Source organism: Hemicordylus capensis, chromosome 1 (genome assembly GCF_027244095.1).
Source record: "Hemicordylus capensis ecotype Gifberg chromosome 1, rHemCap1.1.pri, whole genome shotgun sequence".
NCBI classification, from domain to species: Eukaryota; Metazoa; Chordata; class Lepidosauria; order Squamata; family Cordylidae; genus Hemicordylus; species Hemicordylus capensis.
Window position 1 is genome coordinate 212,610,943 of NC_069657.1, and position 20,077 is coordinate 212,631,019.

A 20,077-nucleotide genomic window follows, 5' to 3' on the forward strand; every position below is an offset into this window, starting at 1 on the left:
CAGGATTGCTAAGAATAATTGCAGCATACTATGTAGGAATTCTATGAGCTGATTTCCAGACTGTAAACTGGAAAAGCAGTATGCATGTGATTGCCAGTCACATAATGAGGCTGTTCTCATCTACACCCTAACCCAGGCTAGGCTGTGCGTGACAGCCAACAGGATCAAGCCCAATCCCAGTGGGGCAACACCGCCTAGCCTGTCCTTTTAGCCTGTCTTTTAGCTGGGGTTAAAGGCGCCAGTGCGCCATTAACCCCAGCTCCCTGATCGTGTGCGAGCTTGGGCTGATTCCAGTCTGGCCACACACAGAGACAGCCATCTCGAGCACCCGTCTCCTGGGGGAATCCCCCAACGCACTGTGTTCAGCATGGGGTTCCTTGTGGGATACCCAGTGGCACCCCACAAGATGCTCCCAGCAACATGTGTGTGATCATCTGGGGGAAAGATAAAATTAGTGCAGTCTTCCCCTCCACCCACCCACTCCCCTGCTCACTCAGCCATGTGAATATCCCTACTGCCTCAGCTCAGGTGTCTGGCTAAAAATCAACACAGGTAAAGCCTTTTCAGGTCGGGTGCTTAGTCTGGGAGTGTCACACATCATCCGCTATGTAGAGAGGGTCAGATGACACTTCCATCCATTCCTGTGCCTGTAGGAACATAGGAAGCTGCCATATGATGAAGCTATTCTCACAACCTCCCAAAAGCGGGCTAAGGGAGCCCAGCCTGGTTTTGGGAGGCTGCATGCTGCAACAGGAGCTGCCTGGCTCCCAGCAACAAACCTCCTTAAATGCCCCCACCCTGAAATGAGGTTAGTGGCGTGAGTGCTCTGCTAACCCTGTTTTTTCGATAGTGAGTCGCCACAGTGCGGTGACCACAAGACCACAAGACCAGCTCACCCCCCACATTTTCCCAGCGCTGAAGTTGTCATATTTAGTAAGACAGAAAATCTAACTTTTTTTGTTGTTAGAACAGTACAGTGACTGCATGTGTTTTGTTAGTGCTACTGTTACCACACTCTTTTTTGAGAGGTACATGCCCAGACACAACAGACCACTATAGGAAAAAGAGATGTTAAAATTGGAGGGCAATCTTACCGTGTCCCATAACCCCTCTATAGGGTTATTCATATGACCCATAGGGTTTGGGTTGGGGGAAAAGGCAGGATTGATCCTAGCTCCCCCCATATGACTGCTGCTCCTTAAATGCCCCCACACTAAAACACTAACACCTCCACTGTGGAGAGAAGTGTGACAAGAGAGAGGCCAGGGGAAGGATACCTGGCCTCCAGGAAGCCCACAATGCACCATGCTGCTTGTGTAGTGCAGTGCAGCTATTCTAGAGGCCAGGATGCTCCTTCCTCTGGCCTCTATGTTAGCATGGGCTGCTGACAGTCCATGCTGCGATGACCAGGTCAGGGGCGTATCTAGGGAAAATAGCGCCTAGGGCAAGGACTGAAATTAAGCCCCTGTCGAAACATCTGACACCCATCTTTCAGATAACTTTACCATAATATCAGCTCAAAAATACAACTCCAGACACTTTCAGGAGAAACAGGTTGTAAGCAACACACACATGAATACACACATACAACCACACATGTGGCATATATGTGCCAGTCGCCTTCCTAAGGTAACACAGCACATCCATGTGCTGGGCATGCCTCCATAGAGCTAAGCAGTGAAAGCTCTCTTTAGCAAATGTTCTGCCACCTCAGCCTCACTACAGGTTGCTGCCTCCAAGAAATTCAGGGATGGGTTTTTTCTGTCCAAACAGCTTTTGCCTTAAAGGGAGATGGTTGCAATGGGAAAGCAACAGGCAGACTGGACAGTAAACTTTATGTCTAGTTTATCAAATGCACTAGTCAATCAGAATCACAGCATGACTTTTAAAAACAATTGTGTTCAAAGTAAAAAGGGAGTTGCATTGATTTTTTAAAAGACATTCTAAAATATAACTTTTTTAGAAGGCAAGGAAACTTGTGCAAATCTACTTGGGATGCACAGGAAATAAAAACTCGAGTACAACTCAGCTAAATTGAAGGGAATAATTTGCAGCACGTTAACCACTTATTTCAAAGACAAGCCATTTATCAGTATGGTAAGACAGCACAACACAGGGATGGCAATACATTGCAAATGCAACATTTCTGGGTGTGAATTCTTACAGCAGTTTTTGTTTTTTTTTTAAAAGCACCACACAAGTTAAAAGGCAGGCACTTTCCAAGTTTGAAATCTCACAAACCTTATAATCAGATTGCTTGACAAATAGGCAGATAAAGATAGAACTCTGTATAGAGAATTAAACAGCATGCGAGTGAATATTTCCATTTTATTCCTTGCCTCTCACCCCACACCCTTCAGTTTTGCCAGCTTACAAGGTATTAAACCAACATTATCTTTTTAAGAGATGTTTTGTCCACTTACTTTTGTGCCATCTATATCTGTTTTTTAAATGCTCGGGTCTATTGCATTCTTCTGACTCCCCAGATCAGGGAAAAAACTAGATTAGGGCCTCACAGAGGCCATTTGAGCATGTGCAGTGGCCATTTTTAAAAATTTTTTAAAAATGGCCACCACAGATGCTCAAATGGTCCCTGCGAGATCCTAGGCCTTGCCAGGCCTCACAGAGGCCTTCTGAGTATGTGCGGCGACCTCCAAAATGGCTGCCACACTGAACTTTGTAGGCCTGAACAGGCCAGAAATCAGACCAGGATGGGCTGCAGTGATGTTCTAAGAGGCCAGAGGGGGAGGGGGAACCCTTGCAGACCCTCCCATGGCCTTTAGGAAGCCCCCCAAAGGGGCTACAGGTCAATTTTTAAAAAAATATATTTTAAAAAATTCATGAATTGGGGAGGGGGTGGAGGGCAGCATGGCACTGGTGCCCCACCAAGTGGCGTCTAGGGCACATGCCCTGGCTGCCCTCCATAGTTTCACCTATGGACCAGGTGGCAGGTCACCTGGGCACTTTTAGCCCTGGTAGAAAACCTGAGCTGATCCTGGTGCTCCATACAATGGAGCCCCGGGTAGGGCTGTGCAAGCCCAGGTAGGGCTTGTTGTGTGAGCGACCCCTAGAACTACTGCTGTGAGGATGAAAAGTTTGAATTTCACTTGTGGCTGCAAGTGGGAAAGCAACAACTAACTGACACTGATTCCTCTACACCTGCCAGGCTAGCCTGTAGTACAGGCTCTACCTGGGAATCCCAAGAACTCCATCCTCACTCTTCCCCTTGGCATGATATCATTGCCCATATATTGGAAGAAAGGGCAGGGCTGGGGTCAGTGCTACTTGTGGCCTCCCCAATCTGAAGGCGATAGAGTGGTAGATGCATCCAATATATCTTATTTTTTCAAGGCACACTTAATTGCTCTGGAAGCACATGACTTGCCCTGGTATTAGGGATGTGCACAAAACTGGAAAACCCTGTCTGGTTCAAGTTGAATTCGACTTAAGCCAAACCAGATCCAGTCTGGCTTGGGGCACATCAGAACTGGGCCTGGTTGGGCTTGAATTTGAGCCCAGTTGGGGGATGGTGGTGTTTCAAGGCCATACTGGTAAAGGGGAATCCTCTTTACCTCTACAAGGGAAAGGGGGACCAGGAGACGTAAATAGAAAAAGTTGGGGCAAGAGGAAAATAAAATTTTACCTCAAATTTGCCACCGCCACTGGTGCTGCCACCAGTGGCGGTGGCAAATTTGAGGTAAAATTTTATTTTCCTCTTGCCCCAACTTTTTTTATTTACGATGTGGCAGTCATGGGAGCGGTTAGGGGTTGCGGCAGGGGCAGGCCCAGTTCAGGCCTCTGTGTGCGCGTGCACATTAAAAAACCAGCCTCTGTGCAAATAACTGCCCATTTGCCAGCAAATTTGAGGTTAAACTTTCATTTCCTCCCACCCCAACTCTTTTTATTTAAGCCCCCTGGTCCCCTCATTTACTGGTGAAGGGGAATCCTTACCAGATTCCCCTTTACCAGTACAGTATGCTCCGAGCTGGTTTGAGCCGAACTGGGCCTGGTTCGGCTCAATCTGAACCCCACTGAGCCAGCCAGTTCAATGTCGAGCCTGCTCAATGTCAAACTGGTTTGCACATCCCTTCCTGGTATACAATAGCAGGCGCTGCATATGTGGATCTTACTTTAAAATTACACCTATCAGCCACTGTGAGTGGGAGTGGGAGGGCTGGATTTTGCCCTGGATTTTTTCATGTTGCCTGTCAGCTGTCATTCTGCCTGTCAGCACATAGACCACAGTCCTTGTGCTTCTACAGATGCCACTGAACCATTTTTCTCCTGGTGCCAGCAGGGCTAGATTTAGCCCCTAACTTCCCCAGACAGCTGATCTGTGCATTTGCAGCTTTTAGAGGAGAGCTTTGCAACCAGAGCTTGGACAGCTCTGTGCGCTAGGGGTACACAGCTGACCCGGCCTGTCATCTGGGAGCCTGGTGGGGGTGGAGGAGCCTCTGTCCCTGCCTCTGATGTCGCCACCACTGCTGCAGCCACCTCCACCATCCCCATTGGCAGGAAATTAATGGTAAAGATTTCCTTTTTGCTGCTCCCCATTAGGCTAGGGAATCCCCCTTTACTTGTAAAGGGGAATCCTAGCTGTATTCCCCTTTACAAGTATTGCTCCCGAACTGGTCTGCAAGCTGGTTCTTAGAACTGGGGGTGGTCCGGTTCAAACTGGACAGTCTGAACAGGGCTGGCTCACTGTTGAGCCCAGCTCGAAGTGAGCCAGCTTGCACACCCCTGCTGTGCACACACATTTGCTGTTGCTTTATTGTTATTTTACTATGGTTACATTTAAGTGTTTTAAATGATATCATAAGCCAACTTGGCAAAGAGGCACCTTTTAACGTGGTGATTCTCTTTATTTAGCAGGGTGAAAGTAACTGGTCCTATCCACCCCCAGCACAGTACCTCCAGTGACTGCTGCTGGTGTCTATCTTTTATTTCTTTTTAGATTGTGAACCCTTTGGGGATAAGGATCCATCTTATTTATTGATTATTTCTCTGTGTAAACTGCCCTGAGCCATTTTTGGAAGGGTGGAATAGAAATTGAACAAACAAACTAACTAACTTGGGAATGATGTAGCAAAAGGCAGGGTAGAAATGTTTGAATAAAATGAATAAATAAATTTGGATCAGGGCCATATTGTGTCAACACCTCTTATCAGTAACTCAGCTCCTTCTCACTTATTCAGACACATTTTATTCACCCACTCTCTGTACAAATCTTGGCATCTTGCGCAGTGTATGGCACCCTTCTAAAATATCCACAGACAACAAACATATTCCCCTGAATAGCTGTGGGTTTGAATAAGTTTATCAAAAGACATATTTTGCTTTTCTGTGTAAATGTATACACAATCTGCATCTCCCCTGCAATGAATCAGTTATGACCTCTGCATATTTCTGATCGATATTGGCAGCATCACTTAGGAACATGTGAGTTACTTATGCTAACAAGATGACGTAGCGTGAATCAATAAAGCAAGCATACAGTACACGTTTAGAAGCTAGTGAATAAAGGTAGGTTATAGGAATGCACGTTTAGTTTGCTAGAGTGTTGTTTTTTTAAATTATGACTCACTAACCAAACTGGAATAACTATTAATTGTAGATACCCAGGTATGGCAATAAGCAATCTGTGATGAGGTCTCTGGTGTAATTTTAGAATAATCATTGGGGATTCAAGCTTTTCTTAAGCATCTCATATAAAACCCTTCCAATTGGAAGCAAAGACGCGAAAATGTAATATTTTGATTGACATGCATGTAGCAATGCTAGAGAGATAATTTTTGCCATGAGAAAGAGCTTTGCTTCAATTCCTTTGACAGCTCAAAAGCAGCACTACTCTAGAGTTGTGCCCTCAGATTGTAATGTCAGGGTTTTTTTTAAAAGGCCCTTCTGATAGGTATGAAGTCAGGAAGTAACATTTCTCCAAAAGTCTAGTTTTAAGAAAGATTTACTTAGAAGGAAAACTGAGAAAATAACTGGAACTGAGAAAACAAGGAACTATATATCAGCCCACATGTTGCGCAGTTTAACATGTGACGTTCCAAGCCATTCATACTATTGTGGGCTCCCCATGCACCAGTCCACCCTGCCCTGTGTGACTATGTGGGATGGGATGGTGCACAGGAAGGAAACACATGCACCTATAAAGTCTAATAGGCCTGTGTGTTCAGAAAATTCTGATTCAACCCGATCCACATTTGACAATATCGGATTCAGATTCTATGGGCTCTGGGGATATCAGATACTGTATCAGATTCAGAATTCAAATCCAAATTCCAACTTAAATTTTGATTTTCCATCATAGTGGTCAATGGGGAAATTGGGGTGGGGTGGGGAACACCAAAAATCACTGTCTGGCATTAGAGCCTGGTATTAGAATCTGCCACACATGTGGGAAAGGAGGTCAGGGTTCCTTGTAGTAAGTTTGAAGAGAATTGGTGAATACTGGATTTTTGGTGAATTCTTGAAAAATTTGTTTAAAAAATGGCTAAAAACTGTGAAATCTGGTTGTTTCAATGTAGAACTTTACAAATCTTCTGAAACTGAAGACCATCCTTGGACCATCATTCCAATCCCATGTGGAGGGAAAAAAGAACATTTCTTTGATTGTTTTCTGCCCCGTTGCAGGAACAGGCAGACTTTTAAAAAAGGGATTAAAAAGACTTATAATGAAATGGACCATCATTCCACCCACATGTGGAGAAATTTGCCCTTTGCCTTCATGAAAAGGGGTAACAGCATACCCCTTTTGTCCCTCCCCTTTATATTTCTGGAATGCATGGGCATACAGTTATGAAATCTGGCACACATGAAGTCCACTTAGGCAGGACTCTGGGTAATCTTTTTCAAAGCTATGGGTCTTGCTGGTGGAATGATGGGGGAATCTTCAGTTTCAGGAGTTTTTAAAAAGTTCTGGCTTGAAACAAGCCAGATTTCACAATTTTTAGCCATTTTTAACAAACATTTCAAGAATCCGCCAAATATTAGGGGACTGAGCAACTCTCTTCAGATTTACTACAGAGGACCCTGACCTCCTTGCCCACATGTATGATGAGTTTCAACACTCTAGTACCATCTAGTGAGTTTTAGTGATCCCCCCGCCAATTTCCCCATTCACCACTATGGAGAAAATCCTATTCCATTTCCATTTTGGATTTTTGAATCCAAATTTGTACAGGCCTACAGTCTTGACCACTGTCCACTTCCACCTGCTGTGATATCAGCAGCAGCAGCTGCATTCCATTAGCTGCCACCGCATATCCTAATACCTTGGTACAATGAATAAAAAAATCACATTCCTTTTTGGAATAAATATTGCTCCCCTTTGATCACCTGTGTGACTCATTATGATATATTTTACAGTTTTTAACTACCCTGTTAAAACTACCTTTGAGAAAGGTCTGCACAACCCAAAAGCCACTGATGATTTTACATGAACAGAGGAATAACTTTTTTAAAGATAAGAAGAAGAAGGATCTTGCTTCTTGATCCTCAAGAAGTACCCAGAAGAAATTTCTTGTTCAAATTGTTATTTTTTACAATACAATGGGATCATAATATTGACCATTGTTCTGAATATTAATGATATTTTATATGTCATTATTATTGTGTTTTGTAGCGTATACACAGCCACTATCTTCATCTTTCTCCCCCACCCAAACAAAATTTGTAATTAATTTTTGCCATGCTTTTAGACTACTAGTAGAACTCTCAAACTGAATTATTTGGAATAAGAACAGTAATATTATCATATTAATTGCATTAGATTCTGTTCTGTTGACCTTTCTCTACAATCTCCTTTGTTACAAAGGTTATAAGGTTATTTTGATAACTTCTTTGCTATTATTTTTCTATATGTTTTGTGTGGCTGTTCAGACTTCATTTTTAGCAAATTGAGCAGCGTTTAGAAATGCTAATAACTATGAGGACAATATGTTAGATTTTATGCCTGGAGCAGAGAAGATAATGATCTCCTAGGGCTGCTGCTTTCTTATTTCAGTCATAAGCACATATGAGAAAGATAAAATCCTACTGAAGGGGGAAAAAGTGACAATGTTTTAAATAATATATCCTACAAATCTCTATCTCTTATCTGAAGTGACAAAAATTGTATGGAGGAGGGAAAAAACCCTTTTCATAACCTCTACCCACATTCTTGGGATTCTGAGGTTACCAATGGCATAGGTTCTATAATGAAAATACAGAACGTTCACGATTAAATTAAAGGGAAACAGGGTTTTTTAATATCATTCGAAGGCCAAAGGGAAAATGAAACAAGCAAATCAGGCTATACCAGACAAGTCTATGCACATATAGCTAGAGATGCAAGGAACTTTTAATATTACAGTATAGCATTAATCTCAGGCATAGAAAACATCTAGAGCTCAGGTTCTGAGGCTGTTCACACAACTGGGCAGGCGATGGGGTGGTGGGTAGGGTGGGGCGAGAGGCTCAGCTGCACTCATCTTCCCCCAGATGATTGAGAGAATCTGGTGGGAGCGCAGACTGCGCTCCCATATGATCCGTCCCAGGAGAGCTAGGATGATGTGCCCCAGTCTCCATGCATCCCATAATTCACTGCATGCTGAGCACAGTGCACTGGGGCATTCCCCCAGGGAATGGGCACTCTAGGCACCAATCAGTGTCAGAAACTGTGTCCCCCATGGGCTAAGGGAGTGTTTGCACCCTTAACCTCGGCTAAGGCGCTGGGTTTGTGCTGCAGGACCACCGGGATCCCGGCACTTCTCTCGAGCAGCCAAGGCCAGGCTTGGCTGCCTAAGCCTATGGTTAGCTCGTGAGAACAGCCTCACTGTGACCTTGCTTCACAAAATGCAGCAACTATGGTTTCCTATATGGAAGCCTACCAAAAGCCTGCCACCAAATAACTGGTGGGCTGGTTCTATTTTAATTCTTATTTAGATCCTGCCTTTCTTCCATGATAGATTATGCAAAATTCAGCTGGATCACCACTGCTACCACCTGCTGCATGTTGGCTCTTGCTGTCATGGAACAGTCGAAGCCACAACTGATAGAATAATCCCATCAGGGTCTAGACTGAAGTCCTAGTAGCCCTATGATTATTTGAGTTCCTGGCCCACAAAATCTTCTTTACCTGGCCACTTTCTCCCTTCAAGCAGTGTACAGCTCCATCCTAATGAAATCATTCACACAATCAAAAACTGTGTCCAACCCGGGTTTGGGAGCTGTGCGTGCTCCCAATGTTCAGTTGTGTGGAAGCAAAATAGGAAGAAAACCAGGGTAGAAGTGATTGAAGCTATTCACACAGACACTGAAAATTGGGCTAAGAAAGCTGAATCCAGTTTTCAGTGAGCATGTGTACTGCTGGGAGCCATTCGGCAGCAAGCCCACTTAGGGAGCCCGCTACTTAGCCTGGGTTTGGGGTGTGAGGGTGCCCCAAAAGCAGGCTAAATGCTTGTGTGTCGGTGCCGCGTGGCTTCACAGTCGAGAGGCTCCCCATAATATACCACACACTTTCACATTATGCAAGCTCCGGGGGCCTCCCAGCCCCCAAACCTCCCTGTTCCCCTCATGCTCCTGGCAGAAGCCAGCAATTGTCTGGGTGGCCAATCCAGCTGTCCAGCAACATGGACAGGATTGCCTGTGGGGGAGGTGAGCTTTTCGCAGCTTCCTCCCCTCGCCCCATCCAAGCCCATTCTCCAATCATGAGAATGGGCTCATTGTGTGGAAGCCAGGTAGGAGGATAATCTGGGTAGCTTTTCCTTTTACCTTGCTTCCACATGATCTATTATTTCTTGTTTACACAGTCAGTAAGGTTTATTGACTGGTTTGTTTTATCCAGACATCGAGTCCTTCCAAGGACCTTGGATGCCAGAATTTTATTGTCAATGTTGTTGCTGTTGTTATAGATATTGTCGCAGAATATAGGCTGTTCCCAGTAAAGTTGCTTTTTGTAATTGGCTGATGGTGATTTCTGTGGCCACTACGGTGTTGAGGTGCTCTTCAAGGTCTTTTGGAACTGCACCCAGGGCGCCAATTACCACTGAGATTATTTGGGTCTTTTTCTGCCACAGCCTTTCAATTTCAATTTGTAGATCTTTGTATTTTGTTATTTTTTCTATTTCTTTTTCTTCTATTCTGCTATCCCCTGGTATCGCTATGTCGATTATTTTGACTTGTTTTTCTTTCTTCTCGAGAGACTTCTTCTCTTTCTTCTACAGTTATATCTGGTGTATTGTGTGGCAGATGTTTGTCTGTTTGTAGTCGGAAGTCCCATAATATTTTTACATCATCATTTTCTTCAACTTTTTCAATTTTATGGTCCCACCAATGTTTGGCTACAGGTAGCTTGTATTTTTTGCAGATGTTCCAGTGTATCATCCCTGCTACTTTGCCATGCCTTTGTTTGTAGTCAGTCTGTGCAATCTTTTTACAACAGCTGATTAGGTGGTCCACGGTTTCATCTGCTTCTTTACAAAGGCGGCACTTGCTGTTTGTGGTGGATTTTTTGACTTTTGCTCTTATTGCATTTGTTCTTAGTGCCTGTTCATGTGCAGCCAGTATCAAACCCTCTGTTTCTTTCTTCAAGTTGCCATTCTTAAGCCATTGCCAGGTCTTGCTGATGTCTGATTTTCCACTTATATTGTGCAAATATTGACCATGCAGTGGTTTATTTTTCCATTTTTCTGCTCGGTTCTTGACGTGTTCTTTCTTGTAGGCCTGCTTTCTTTCATTGGTGTTGAATAGTTTCTCATTATTGACCATTTGAAGTGCATCTTCTTCACTGTCTTTGATATATTCTTCAAGGCCTCTTTTCTCCTCCTCTACTGTTTGATGGATTTGCAGCATTCCTCTTCCACCTGAACTGCAAGGGAGGTATAGCCTATCTACATCACTGCGGGGGTGTAGAGCATGATTGATGGTCATGATTTTCCTGGTCTTACGATCCAGCGTCTCTAGCTCTGCCTGGGTCCAGTCTATTATTCCTGCAGTGTATCTAATAACAGGTATAGCCCAGGTGTTTATTGCTTGTATGGCGTTCCCGCCATTGAGTTTGGACTTGAGGATTTTTCTAACTCTCCTGATGTATTCACTTCCCATTTTTCTTTTAACTTCAGTGTGTGCGATGTTATCAGCCTGGAGAATGCCCAGTTATTTGTAAGGTTCTTTCTCTTCCAGGTTCTTGATGTTGCTTCCATTGGGCAGTTCTATTGCTTCTGTTTTTCTTATTTTTCCTCTGTTCATTATTAATGCAGCACATGTGTCTAGTCCAAACTCCATTGCTATATCGCTACTGAATATACGGACAGTGTTTAGTAGTGATTCGATTTCTGACTGGGACTTTCCATACAATTTCAGATCGTCCATGTACAGCAGATGGTTGATTTTACTTGATGTTTTAGATGTTTGGTATCCGAGGCCTGTTTTGTTTAGTATTTGTGAAAGCGGGGTCATGACGATTACAAACAACAGAGGGGATAGTGAGTCCCCTTGGAAAATGCCTCTTCTAATGCTAACCTGTCCAAGTGCCTCACCATTGATTGTTAACTGTGTACTCCACATGCTCATTGCTTTTTAAATAAATATCTGAATGTTTTTGCTGACACCAGTTGTTTCTAAACATTTTAGTATCCATGTGTGAGGCAATGAGTCGAAGGCTTTCTTGTAGTCAATCCATGCAACACTTAGATTGGTTTTTCTTCTCTTGCAATTTTCTAAAATCATTTTGTCAATCAGCAGCTGGTCTTTTGTGCCTCTGGTGTTTGGGCAATTTCCTTTCTGTTCAACTGGAAACTGTTTGTTAGTTAATAAGTGTTGCATCAGTTCATCTGCTATTATTCCAGTTAATAATTTGAACATGGTTGGCAGACAGGTTATTGGTCTATAATTACTTGGAACTGCACCTTTTGCTGGGTCTTTCATTATGAGATGCGTTTTCCCAGTTGTTAGCCATTGTTCAATATCACCTCCTTGCAAAATGTGATTGAGCTTTTTTGATAGTTGTTTATGAACGCTTGTTAGGTGTTTAAGCCAAAAGCCATGCAGTTCATCGTCGCCTGGAGCAGTCCAATTTTTAATTTTCTTTGCTGTTTCACTTATTAATTCTGGTGTTATTATTAGATCTTGTATTTGTTGGTTACATTTTTTGACCTCTTTCATCCAGCCTGCTTTTTTATTATAATCTATTGGATTGTCCCATAATTTCCCCCAGAATTGCACTGTTTCTTCTTTATTTGGTGTTTCTACATTTCTTGCAGTTTCTCCTTCTATGCTTTGGTAGAAATGTCTCTGAGTCAACTGGAATTGGAGATTCTTCCTGTGTTGTGTAGTTCTGGCTTCATATCTGCTAATCTTCTTTGACACTGCTGTTATTTGCTGCTTTATTATTTCCAGGACTTCTCTAATTTTCCTTGAATCTAGGTGGTATTTTTAGATGAGATACTGTTTGGTGTTTTCATTCTTCAGCTTCTTGTCTTTCATATCTTTCAATTTACTAGCATCTGATCTAAACCTGGAGATGTTATTTTCTAATCTAATCTTCCATTTAGTTGTCCATTGATCTTATAGCCGAGCTCTTGTGTTGTTATTGTTGCTGCACTGTACATTATTTGGTTTGTTTCTTGCAAATTATTGGTTGTTATTTCTGCAAGTGCAGCGTTTACATCTTTTAATACCTGAGCAAGTTGTTTTTTGGCAACTGTTTTTAGAGCTGGAAGTCGAACCCTGGTGGTTGTTTGGTTCATGTGCTCAGTTATTTTTTGCTTTAGTTCTTGTTGCTTTTCTGTTAAACGGCATTTGGGTTTTTTAGGTGAAGGCAAAGGGGAGGTTGCCTGGTTTTGATTTTGAAACAGTTCAGCAACAATGGCTTCCTCTATTTCCAACACCTCCTCCACCTGCGCCTGAGCAACTGTTTCAGTTGGTGGTAATTCTTCTTCCATATCTCGAGCCTGTGTTGCTCTCTGCAGTTCTTCCAGCTCAACTCCTGTGAATACTTTATTTCTTATTATGAATCTTCTCTGGTCTGCTAGCCTTTGTTCTGTTATTTCTGTATCTGGATGCTTCTCTTTCCAAATTTGGTACATTATTTTAAAATAACCTCTTCTAGTTGGACTAGACTTGTAATAGCAGATCATTATTTCCTTGTTGGCATTTTTCGTATATTTTTTCGGTTAAGCGATGTTTCTTCCAGTACCCTTTCTGTCTTCAGCCCTGGTTGCTCAACTGAATATCCTGAGTCCTGTTGCCCACTTGCCACCAGATGTCCAGGGACTCCAGCACCTGGTGCGGTCCTTGTTGACCCGGGCGATGACTGATCCGGTATAGATTTATTAAAGTTACGTCTCACCATATTGTTGATGGGAGAGGCACTCTTTGTCTGGCTCCTCTGGTGAGACCTGTCCAGTATGGTTGGACCTCTGGCATAGCTCTCACCTTCCTCAGAGCACGCAAGCCCCACAACCATGCCAAAATAGTGCTTCACGGGGGGATATTATTATTATTATTTATTTGATTTCTATACCTCCCTTCCAAAAATGGCTCAGGGCAGTTTACACAGAGAAATAATAAATAAATAAGATGGATCCCTGTCCCCAAAGGGCTCACAATTTAAAAAGAAACAAAAGATAGACACCAGCAACAGTCACTGGAGGTACTGTGCTGTGGGTGGATAGGGCCAGTTACTCTCCCCCAACACCAGCGTGGTGTAATGACTAGAGTGCTGGACTAGTATTGGGGAGACCCGAGTTCAAATCCCCATTCAGCCATGATACTTGCTGGGTGACTCTGGGCCAGTCACTTCTCTCCCAGCCTAACCTACTTCACAGGGTTATTGTGAGGAGAAACCTAAGTATGTAGTACACTGCTCTGGGTTCCTTGGAGGAAGAGTAGGATATCAAATGTAATAATAATAATAATAATGAAGAAGAAGAAGAAGGAACAGCCTATATTCTGCGACAATATCTATAACAACAGCAACAACATTGACAATAAAATCCAGCCATCCCAGGTCCTTGGGAAGGACTCGATGTCTGGATAAAACAAACCAGTCAATAACGCCTGTCTGACTGTGTAAACAAGAAATAATAATATAATAATTTTATAATAATAATAATAAATAAATAAAGAGAATCACCACATTAAAAGGTGCCTCTTTGCCAAGTTAGCAGGGGTTTAATCCTGCATGCATGAGCTTCCTTGTGGATCTCAGGTGAAGGCAGAATTGCAAAGTTATGACCCAGAATTCTCCCCTGTAATGTTAAATCCAACGCTGAATCAGCAGCTGAATCATGAGACAAGGCACCAACAGCTTTTGCTGCCCATCAAGCTCCCCACATATGTGATATGGGGGAGGGAAATGAGATGAACAGTGTGAATTGGGTATGCAAAGTAATGGCTGTCTCATCTTCTAATCTGCAACGGATTTAAAAGTTCATGGGCATCTCCTGGTTGCATCCTGAGGAGAGGAGGCACTTCTGCCACATGGATTCCTTCGCACGCATGGATCTGCCCCCTGCATTGAAATACATGGTAAAACTGGGCAGCCAGGAGAATACTGTGTGTGCATAGCGGAGTTTTTGTAAGCCTGATTCTGTATCCAGCACCAACAGTGTGCTTGGCATTTTATAGAAATAAAACACAGAAATCCCTACTCTGGAAACAGAATTTGAAGCTGGACAAGAAGGAAGCACATTAACAAGAGTAAAAACAGTCCTGACAAGTTTTTTTTTTTTTTTAAAGAAGTGGCAACATTGTACTTGTATTGGGAAGACTAGAGACAAGGCCATATACCAAAATTTTAAGCAATGTAGCTGCACACCCAATTAGATAATGAGACGTTTGGAACTCAGGGCTGCAAGTTGCAACCTTCTTTTATGGATAGAAGTGTTTTCACCAGTAACTGCTGCATGGCCGGCAGAAATCTAACTTCCCCACTATTACCTTCTCCATGCTCTGAAAAGTTGAGCCTATTAATTTCTGCCTATTGTATAGCTGTTACAGGTTTGGCAGCTCCATCCATAATCTAGAACTGAATTGGTCAGCAGTCCCCATTTCTCTTGTTGTCAGGCATCATATCACACTATCCATACAAAATAGTTCCAAAACAACACACAGACCCATGAGAAAGACTGTTCCGCTACATCATCACACAGAGGTGAAGCTTCAGTTCATTGATAAAACATGCCAGGCACTGTGAGTGGAAACAGCTTGAGGTGGGAACACTATGTTTGAGCCATAGAAGTGGATACCTACTGTTGAATTGCACTGCACTGTCCCATCCATGCAGCTTCCACAGAAGAAAATGTGATGGCGCTACGCTTGCAGGGAGCCCTTTAATTGTACAAGAATAAAACCAAAGAGATGCTGCTGTAACTTGCTTATCAGCCACTCATAACAACACTGCTGGATGACAGTGAAGTGGAGAAAACAAAACAATTTGTGGAAATGAAGAATCAAGAGCAGCAAACACCATCAGTGTCTTGTAGTAGAGCATCATATGAACAGTACATGTAAACAAAACAGCTGATATTCTGCTGCATGACCAATGCCCCTTAAATCGATGAAATGAAGGAAGGGAAACCTATTCAATGCTAGTTGTGAGCAACCATGACAATAACCGTTCCTACAGAAGCAATCTACAAAAGAGATGAGCATTTGGGACCCATCTCTATCAGCCTCCCGTCAAAATGTAACAGAGCTGATCAGTTTACATATTACAAACTAATAACATGGCTTCCTCTAGCAACTTCAGCTCCAGCCTTCAGATGCAGGCTTGGCTTATTTTGCTTGATTCTTATTTAATCCATTCTCATCTTAGCCAGACAGCGCCACGTTCTATTATTAAATGAAATTGTAAATGAAATACCCTTGGGAAGGGGTGGGTTTTTTTTAAACGTACAACACACATAGCTTTAAATCTCAGATAATGTAAAAAGAGAGAGATTAAAAGCCATGATGGATTTCTCGCTCTCTTTTTATCTAGTCAGAAATATATTTTTCCATTATGTAATGCTGTCAAAACTCGATAAAGCTTGTCATAACAGGTCTACGTTCCAATTCAGTGTGCTAATATCTTTGGGAAATGGAAACAAAATGTTCCATAATAAGTGGCCGTACATCTCATTTGCACCTATTACATTCAGAAGACGAGTTATTGATGACGTTTATATTCCACCCTTTCTCCAAGGAGTGCTGTTTTCTCTTCATGACCACCCCGTGATATGGTTCGGGCAGAGAGTGTCTCAACACCACTGAATGAGCTGTGCAACCAAGTGGAGATTTGAACCTGGTTTCCAAACATAACAGTCTAAGATACCACACTGACTCTAAAAATATCAACACATCAGGTCTGACAGGAGGAATGTTTGCAAGCTAGGCATTCTTCTTTGGAAACCACCAAACAGGAGGTTTTCAGGGAATCCCCCATGCTTGGGAGCCCAGGCTAGGAGAATGGAATGTAAGGGAGAAGCTGTGGGCAGAGGAAGAGTTAAATGCCTCCTTGCCCCCTGCTTCTTCCCTCCAGATTGCAACCTTCTTTAGCCACTTTTTAGCTGTTCAGTAGTGTCCTGAATCTGCTTCTAGTTGTCTAGTTCAGCCCTTTGTGCTTGATTGTGCCTTGAAGACATGCTGAGCATGCCAAATGGCAGTAGGCATCTTCTTACATAACAGGTCAATGCAGTTTTGAAATAGTCATGTATCTATATTGTCCGTCTACCTACCAAACTGCTGCTGGTCACAAAGGTATGCTAGCTTTGTTCCTCTAATAGAGTACTTGCATTGCAGGGACAATTAACGAGGGAAGCCTTGGCATTTATTTATTTGTCATTCCTCTGCCTGAAGGCACCGGAGGCGATGTGCAACATTAAGCATGAACAAATTTGGTCTCTGTTCCTGATCTCAACAACATTAAGTAGGTACCACAGACATGAACACAGGGAATGCTTTTATTTTACCAGCCACATTGAAGTTCCGTATTTGAAAACCTCTGGTACCTTTCTAGCCATCAGCAGAAAACAGGGTCAGAGTTCATATTCCATAATGTATGCTCAGGGACCATCATGCTAAAGTACCTTCCTAATGTAATTTCTCATAGAGAAAGAACCTGAGGAAGGTTTGTTCTCATAAGCAATAAAGCTTCCAACCAACTGTAACAGATAGGTGTTTGTATACATATAAAGGTGATTCTTATTAAGCAGCTTGTGGGCATTAAGGCTACAGGGCACCCTCAAACCTTCTGAGTTACATAATTTACATGACGGAAGCATAGGTGATTTTGTGTGAAAATGTGTCCTTACACATAACATCTGACAGAATTTTAGTAGGGCTTATCCAAAGCAGATGTTCTCAAAGTGCCCCTCTGTCCTAATAACTTCTATTAACAGTATTTATTTAGTACTTCTATTAAGATATTTGATGGAAACCAATACAAAATTGGGTGAACAAAATACAAATCCTGACATTATTTTCAGGAAAGCTTTCCTCAATCAGATACCCTTTTTATATTAAAAAAAAACCTTCTGTGCTTACTTCATAATGTGCATCCCTGTGCCATTTTGTGGGGACACATTTCTTGACCTTGAGGGACTGGCTTTATTTTAGAAGGCCTCACTTAAATCAGGTGCCCTTAAAGCCCCCCTCCCAACACCTTTATTTTATATGGCTGAAACCAACAGGACTTTGCAAAGCTTTGGTGGTTGAATCGGGCCTGATTTGACTTGATTCGACACAAAACTGAATTTCCATCCAGTTCGGATTAAATTAGGATTAAATTTTCATCGGATTTAATCCATCGGATTAAATTTCCATCCAGTTCGGATCAAATTAGGCTGGATTCAAACTTTCCCCATCCCTATCCCAAACCCTATTAGTTTTCTTACCATAAAGGAGATAGAGGTCAGGCTCTATGCTCCCAGCAGCGAGGGAGCAGCTCCTTCACTGGAGATTTCACTTTTAAAATGACTTCTGGCAGGGTTTTAATATTATTTTCCTGTGGTCCTGAGAAAGGCAAACGGTTTCTTAGGAACTGGGACTGACACACTAACCTTGCCTTGACTTTGGTGCATTCAGTGGAAAATTCAGTGGGAAACTGCAGGGTTTCAAATCACATGGAAAGAGTCTATGCATGTTCAGTTGTACTAGTGTAGGCTCTGTTTAGACCTTCTACTGAATGCATAGAGTTCAGGGGCAGGGCCAGTAGGCAAGATTTCACTCTCTAACAACATTAGGGATGCACAAATTGATTCTAGCACAAATCGATTTGTACCTGAATCTAGCTGATTTGGGTGATTTGGAGACAAAACAAATCACCCCTGTGGTCCATTGGCTAGATTTGGGTACAAATCGAATCAAGCCTGATTCGATTCAAATCAATTCAGGATTTGGATCCCTCCTATTAATTCCCCCAGATTCCCAGCTTCCATTTAAAAAAAAAGAAGAGGGAAAAAAAGCTAAGCTCTAGCCCTTGTAGAAGTGGAGTTATGGAGCAAAATGTGTGGTCACTATTTTTCAAGTGTTTAGATTATTTGGTGTATAATAACTTCCTTCAATGAATCTCTATGGGGATTCATTACAAACCTTCATTTCTTCTATTCATTTTGACCGTTTTTTTGACAGTGCCAACTTTCAACTGCCATGTGCCAACTATACCCCACCCCACCTGCAAGGCAGTGGGATACTACACAGTCTACAGGTGAAACTCGGAAAATTAGAATATCGTGCAAAAGTCCATTAATTTCAGTAATGCAAATTAAAAGGTGAAACTGATATATGAGACAGACGCATTACATGCAAAGCGAGATAAGTCAAGCCTTAACTTGTTATAATTGTGATGATCATGGCGTACAGCTCATGAAAACCCCAAATCCACAATCTCAGAAAATTAGAATATTACATGGAACCAAGAAGACAAGGATTGAAGAATAGAACAATATTGGACCTCTGTAAAGTATAAGCATGCATATGTATTCAGTACTTGGTTTGGGCCCCTTTTGCAGCAATTACTGCCTCAATGCGGCGTGGCATGGATGCTATCAGCCTGTGGCACTGATGAGGTATTATGGAAGACCAGGATGCTTCATTAGCGGCCTTCAGCAATTCTGCATTGTTTGGTCTCATGTCTCTCATCCTTCTCTTGGCAATGCCCCATAGATTCTCTATGGGGTCAGGTCAGGCGAGTTTGCTGGCCAATCAAGCACAGTACACTGTATACTCTTCAATCCTTGTCTTCTTGGTTCCATGTAATATTCTAATTTTCTGAGATTGTGGATTTGGGGTTATCATGAGCTGTACGCCATGATCATCACAATTATAACAAATTAAGGCTTGACTTATCTCGCTTTGCATGTAATGTGTCTGTCTCATATATCAGTTTCACCTTTTAATTTGCATTACTGAAATTAATGGACTTTTGCACGATATTCTAATTTTCCGAGTTTCACCTGCATGTTCTAGGATTTTTTTCAAGTGTCTAGGATCTTTGGTGTCTAATAACCTTTCCTCATAATGAATCCCTATGAGGATGCATCACAAACCAAAGAGTCTAAACACCTCAAAAATTCCTAAAATATAAACTGAGTACTTGTGGGTTGGGGGGTAGTTGGCACATGGGATGCCACTAATTCCCCACCTCCACCTGGAACATAGGAAGCTGCCATATACTGAGTCAGACTATTGGTGTATCTAGCTCAGTATTGTCTTCACAGACTAGCAGCGACTCTCCAAGGTTGCAGGCAGGAATCTCTCTCAGGCCTATCTTGGAGAAGCCAGGGAGTGAACTTGGAACCTTCTGCTCTTCCCAGAGCATCTTTATCCCCTGAGTGGAATATCTTACAGTCCTCACACTTCTAGTCTCCCATTCATATGCAACCAGGGTGGACCCTGTTTAGCTAAGGGGACAAGTCATGCTTGCTACCACAAGACCAGCTCACCTACCGACAAAGCAGTGGGGTCAAAATGAACTGAAGAAATGAAGGTGTGAAATGAAGACACCAAAGAATCTAAACACTTCAAAATTCATAAAAAAATAAACTGAGTACCCCAGTGCATATGTGTGTGTGTGTGTGGGGGGGGGAGAGGGTGTAGTTCACATGGC

The 20,077-nt window shown here is 42.6% G+C and overlaps 1 protein-coding gene across 4 annotated transcripts in view; it reads right to left on the reverse strand.

Moving 5' to 3' along the window:
• TMEFF2 (transmembrane protein with EGF like and two follistatin like domains 2) overlaps positions 1-20,077 on the reverse strand; it is a 274,058-nt gene that overhangs the window by 28,682 nt on the left and 225,299 nt on the right. For 3 of the 4 annotated variants that reach the window (XM_053283721.1, XM_053283718.1, XM_053283722.1), the window contains exon 8: positions 15,241-15,318. The exons of the other annotated variant lie outside the window; for it this stretch is intronic. In XM_053283721.1, the coding sequence (XP_053139696.1) occupies positions 15,241-15,318 (78 nt within the window). The remainder of the gene's footprint in view (positions 1-15,240; positions 15,319-20,077) is intronic. 4 annotated transcript variants of the gene reach the window in all.